Below are 5,635 nucleotides of genomic sequence, written 5' to 3' on the forward strand. Positions count from 1 at the left end.
GTCTCAAGTGCCTTTCCCAACCACAGCAGCTCACGTCCTCTCACGGACAGAGGGTCTGGTCTGGGACCTGGCAAAGGGTCTCAGACGACTGGGAATTTGGAATCTCTGCTGGAGATGCTAGACTTCCAAGAAATTCCATTTCCTTCAACTAGCTGGGGGCAGTGGGAGTGGGGTACTGCCTCTTTGGGGAGAAGGTACGGTGGGGGACTCCCACATACAAGCTCCTGCTCCTGCCATGCTAAACACTGGCCCTGGTGGGCTTGGCTTTGGGTTGGGTTGGAGGAAAGAAGGCAGGAAATCCAGCCCCTCTGGGCATTGCCTCTGGCCCAGGGCCCCATTTCACCCCAGCCCTCCCTCTGGGTGAGCCCTGCTTTGAAAGCAGACACCCCTTTCCTGGTCCCAGGGAAGAAGAGGAAAGGGTTGGAAATCTTCTGCCTTCCCTCTCCTTCTCACAAGGGCTTTATTATTTTTTTTTTCCCTTTCCCCTCCTCATTCCCTTAATTGCAGATGTTCTAATTAAACCCTCAAATAGTTGTTATGCCGTTTTAAAAGGTACTTATTCAAGTGTCAACCAGGCTGGGCTGGGAGGAGGCAGCGTTAGGGCGGCGAATTAAAGGTAGATTGACTAATCACGGCGGCGATCATAATAATAAAATCAGAGGGAAAAAAATCACATTACGACTTTTCGTGGTAAGGAGGGAGCAGGCAGCCAGCGGCCGCCAGCCCTGCGCCGCTGCAGCCGCCGACACAAAGAGTGCGGGCGATTCTGTGAGACTGATTTATGACGTTTTACAGCCCTATAAAAGCTGTAGCGACGAGGCAAGCGCTCCTACCACCGCTGGCAGATTTAGTCTAATAAATAAAACATAAACAGTTAACTTTATGTGTCACTTTTATTGTTATCAAGTAAAATATAGCCAAGTCCCGGCAAGCTATGATTTTAAACTATAATTGTTATCAAGTACAACAAGGGGACCCGGCTCCCTCCCTGGGCTCTCCCTTCTGCTACCCCCCAACTCCTAGTTATGAAAGATCAGTTAATTGGAATTGGTGGCATGACGTGGCCACCCCTACGGGGGGGAGGGGTAAAAAGCAGCCCTTCGTAACTGCCCCCGCCCCCAACTCGGTGGTCTTGCTAGCCCTCGCTGCACCCACCAGGGTGTTACTGTCCGCCTGACTGGTAGACAGAAGGAGGGGGTGGACACCTCCACAGCCCTCCCTACGTCCTCCCCCCAGCACGGTGAGCTCTCAGCTTTTGGAAGACAGCCGGGAGCTGGCCTAAGGAATGCGTGTTTACATGTAAACACACGTGTTACATAGATACAGTGAGGGCCGGAAGCACAGTCTCTATCCCCTCAGGCCTCCCCCTCCTAGCTAGGTCGGTTGGCCCTCTAAGGGATGGAGGCTTTCAGCCAAAGCTTGGGGCCTTGGCTTGCTCTCCATCAACCAGGACACTGACTCCTCCTGCCCCTATTTCCCCCAGGCTCCAACCTGGGAGGAAGTGGCTGGAAAGGAGCAAGCCAGTGGCTGCAGGCATGCAGAGTGGCCACTGGACACAGCAGTAGAAGCCAGCCTCTGCTCTGGGGCTGGGAGTGGACTGGGGCTGGGAGGGACAGTGGGCAGTCTGGGAGGGTACCGCTTCTGGTCTGCTTTTGCCAACCACTTCCTGTCTCTCTTCAGCCCGGGGGCACAACCCCCAGACCTCCAGATATGAGCAGAATCATTTGCACCCAGCTGCCTCTACCTGCCTGGTCCAGCTGGGAGCCTGCCTCGCCGGCCCAGCCCCATGGCCAGAGGGTTGGGTGAGTGTATTCCTGGGAGTGGGGCTGGATTCTGGGGTGTCCTTGGATGGAGGGGACATCCAAGCCTCTGTCCAGCCACCTGGCTGGGCCTGGGCCCCTCCCCATCCAACCTCCACTCCAGTCTTCCTTCAACTTCCTCTTCCTGCGAAAGAGGGGCGCTGCCCAGAGACCTACACAGACTGAGAAACCGTGGAAATGAATGAATGGAGACCGCTGGAAAAACCCACTGGAGACTGGAGAGAAGATCCCAAGCTTGGAGGGGGGGGGCTGAATCCCAGCCTCCCGGGGGCTCCCCCCTTCCGCTTGCTTCCCCAATGCCCAGGCTGTGCAGCTAGGAGCCTCCCACCTCGTTTTTTGCAAGACGAGGTTGTCAGTCTGGCAGCAGGGTGTGTGCTGGGGTGGGGGGGCACCCCAGCCCCTGCCAGCCAACCCCACATCACCGCCCCCCCCCACCCTTCAAGCAGCAGCACCACCACCACACACACAAAAAATTGGATACATTTTGAATAAAGCGATTCGGTTCCTTATCCGGGGACTGGGTTGCTCCGTGTGATTGGCCGGCGGAGTCACATGGTGAAAGTAACTTTACAGGGTCGCTAGCTAGTAGGAGGGCTTTATGGAGCAGAAAAACGACAAAGCGAGAAAAATTATTTTCCACTCCAGAAATTAATGATCATGAGCTCGTATTTGATGGACTCTAACTACATCGATCCGAAATTTCCTCCATGCGAAGAATATTCGCAAAATAGCTACATCCCTGAACACAGTCCGGAATATTACGGCCGGACCAGGGAATCGGGATACCAGCATCACCACCAGGAGCTGTACCCACCACCGCCTCCGCGCCCCAGCTACCCCGAGCGCCAGTATAGCTGCACCAGTCTCCAGGGGCCGGGCAATTCGCGAGGCCACGGGCCGGCCCAGGCGGGCCACCACCACCCCGAGAAATCGCAGCCACTCTGTGAGCCGGCGCCTCTCTCGGGCGCCTCCGCCTCCCCGTCCCCAGCCCCGCCAGCCTGCAGCCAACCAGCCCCCGACCATCCCTCCAGCGCCGCCAGCAAGCAACCCATAGTCTACCCCTGGATGAAGAAAATCCACGTGAGCACGGGTAGGCAACTTTGCGTTCTGCTCCCATCCCCACCCCCCCTCTTCCCTGGCGCTCCCCACCCTCCCTGGGCCCCCTCTGGCCCCGTCCTCCTTTCTCTCCTTCCCCCTCTCTCTCCAGGAGCGACTCTGGGTTAGCACAATTGAACTGGATTTACGAGCGAGAATGGGTAATTACATCCCCCATAAATTTTATGGCTTAGCTACTCTGGGCAGTCCGAGCCATGTGCTACGATCTGTTATGTATGTGTGAAAACTATGCTCGCTTTCTAAGGGCGCATAAATAATTCAGTGTCGTTACAATGAGGATTCCCCTCTTATTACACTACAAAGTCGCCAGCTTCCTTCAACTTCTTTATAACCCATTTAGCCGGATGACTTTATTTCCACCACTCCCGCCTCCTTGTGCCTCTGAGCTGAGGATGGGGTGAGGGGGTGGGGGCTGGGGAGCCTGCTGCCTCTGAACCCCACTCTCTGCTTCTCCCTCTCCCTTCCCCCCAACCCAGTGAACCCCAATTATAACGGAGGGGAACCCAAGCGCTCGAGGACCGCCTACACGCGGCAGCAAGTCCTGGAATTAGAGAAAGAGTTTCATTACAACCGCTACCTGACCCGGAGGAGAAGGATCGAGATCGCCCACTCGCTGTGCCTCTCCGAGAGGCAGATCAAAATCTGGTTCCAAAACCGCCGCATGAAATGGAAGAAGGATCATCGCCTCCCCAACACCAAAGTCAGGTCAGCGCCCCCGGCCGGCGCCGCGCCCAGCACCCTGTCGGCAGCTACCCCGGGCACTTCTGAAGACCACTCCCAGAGCGCCACACCGCCGGAGCAGCAGCGGGCAGAGGACATTACCAGGTTATAAAACACCGCTCACACCCCTGCCCCCACCCCAGGCCCCCGCCGCCTCCCCTCACACACAGATTGACTCTTATTTATAGAATTTAATATATATATATATTTTGGTTCTTTTCTCGCTTCCTCCCACCTGGTCCCCTCGTCAATTCCAAACAGACAAAACAGATAAACAAACAAGCTCCGGGCCCTGCTTCCTTCCACTGTAAAGCACCCTTTTAAGCATGTGATGTTGTCTTAGCATGGTACCTGCTGGGTTGATTTTTTTTCTTTTTAAATGCCATGGATTGGGGGTGGGGGGGTATTTATTTTTTAAGAAAAAGCGAAAGATGCAAAAATTATATATTGCAAGTGCGACGGTCTGGTTTGGGTGCATTTCAGGGGAAATGAGGAAAAGAAAAAAAAGGAAAGAGATTTTTTTAAAGCCAATTTTTGACCTCCTTCCCCCCTCTCCTTTAGGCCTTTTGCATTGGAAATGCACGAGGGAGGTTAGTGAGGGGGAAGTCATTTTAAGGAGAACAAAGCTATGAAGTTCTTTTGTATTATGGGGGGGTGGGTGGGAGGAGAGTGGGGAGCCGGCAGACAAAGCTGAAATGTGGCTGAGGAGCGTCTCTGAGCTGTTCATTTCCAGGAACCAAAAGAAAATCAGAATGAACTTTAAGTTGGGAAGAGGCAGTCTGTAGGTAGCGTTGCCCCCACCCTGGTCATGGTGATTGTGTTTTCGGACTGAATTTACTCGATTATTGTAACACTTGCAATAAAGAATTTTAGTGTCCATGTGAAGTGCCCCGTGATCAATAATAAACCAGTGGATGTGAATTAGTTTTACGTCAGTGTCTGTCTGATGGTTTCTTTTTGTGTCCCCCCTTCTCCGCCTCCTGGCCTGGTACTGTGCCACCTCTTCCAGAGTTACTTAAACTTTTTTTTTTTTTTCCTTTCAGAGCCAGGGGAAGGTTTTTCTCCTGTTCCCCTGTCTCAGTGCCCAGAGCGGCTGGACTCCCCGCTAACTGCAGCCCCAGAGTTAATGATAGTGGAATTTGGGGGCGGGGGAGGTCTTGACTTTTCAATAGTTAGCCACAGTCCCTTCTTTTTTTGTCTGTTTTTTACTCTCTTTCCCTTCTCTCTGCAGAGTGGGCCCTGTGTGGTTTGCAGAAGGTACATTTAAGGTGGTGGGACCGAGAGGAGTTTTCGGCCCCCAGAGCTCTTTGGAGTGAAGGATGGAGGTGGTAGTTGGCCCCTCCATGACACTTCCAGTCTCTACAAAGCAACCAGGTTTTGAGCTGGGGATTCTGGAACTGCAAAGGGCTCTATCAGAGAGGCTTGGCTGTTTGTTTAGACTTGGGGGAAAAGGGTGAAGTGGAGGCCAGAGGCCTGGGGGGCCTCCTAGCATGGGCAGGCCTCAAAGGCTGATGGCTGGAGATAATGAAGGACTTTCATGTTTTCCTCTAACTTTTATCAGGGATCTGCCAGGTGTCCAGAAGAGCAGAAAGGGACAAAGACCACCCTTCTTCCCACAACCTCCCAGAACCTACCAGCACGAGTAGCCTGTACAAGGCACACGCTCGCTTGCTCTCTCTCTCTCTCTTTGGCTGCGAAATAAATTAATTAAATAAAATTGTTTCCTTGGGGCTAAGGGGGGGGGGGGGAAACTGGCCTAAATTACATGAATAATTAATTCAAGCCAAAAATTCCAAATAATTCTGGTCCTGAACATCAGGCCCCAGGCAAGGCCTGTTCAATTTTTCACTTGTTTGTTGGGGGAAGGTGGGGGGAGGGCAGTTGATGAGTTGTCTTTGAAGCAGTGGATCCAAACTGCAGGCAGAGCAGAGAGGGAGAAGGGCTCTGGGGGCAAATTGGGAGAGCAGGGGAGCCAGGGA

General features: G+C 53.6%; 1 protein-coding gene across 1 annotated transcript; it reads left to right on the top strand.

Annotated features, from left to right (window-relative positions):
* The first annotated feature begins 2,196 nt into the window (after positions 1 to 2,196).
* HOXC4 (homeobox C4) lies at positions 2,197 to 4,586 on the top strand. Its single transcript, XM_040989340.1, has 2 exons — positions 2,197 to 2,910; positions 3,413 to 4,586. Exons 1-2 carry the CDS (start codon positions 2,472 to 2,474, stop codon positions 3,766 to 3,768), a joined length of 795 nt encoding a protein of 264 aa, XP_040845274.1. The 5' UTR covers positions 2,197 to 2,471; the 3' UTR covers positions 3,769 to 4,586.
* Positions 4,587 to 5,635: the final 1,049 nt, after the last annotated feature.

This window comes from Ochotona curzoniae, unplaced genomic scaffold, assembly GCF_017591425.1.
Source record: "Ochotona curzoniae isolate NIBS_2020 unplaced genomic scaffold, NIBS_Ocur_1.0 contig_1014, whole genome shotgun sequence".
Lineage (NCBI taxonomy): Eukaryota > Metazoa > Chordata > Mammalia > Lagomorpha > Ochotonidae > Ochotona > Ochotona curzoniae.

Excerpts from the sequence above, each read along its gene's own strand:
- HOXC4 (XM_040989340.1), top strand. The coding sequence starts at position 2,472 with ATGATCATGAGCTCGTATTTGATGGACTCTAACTACATCGATCCGAAA. Across the intron at positions 2,911-3,412 it reads GAAAATCCACGTGAGCACGG|TGAACCCCAATTATAACGGA; the intron begins GTAGGCAACTTT and ends CCCCCAACCCAG.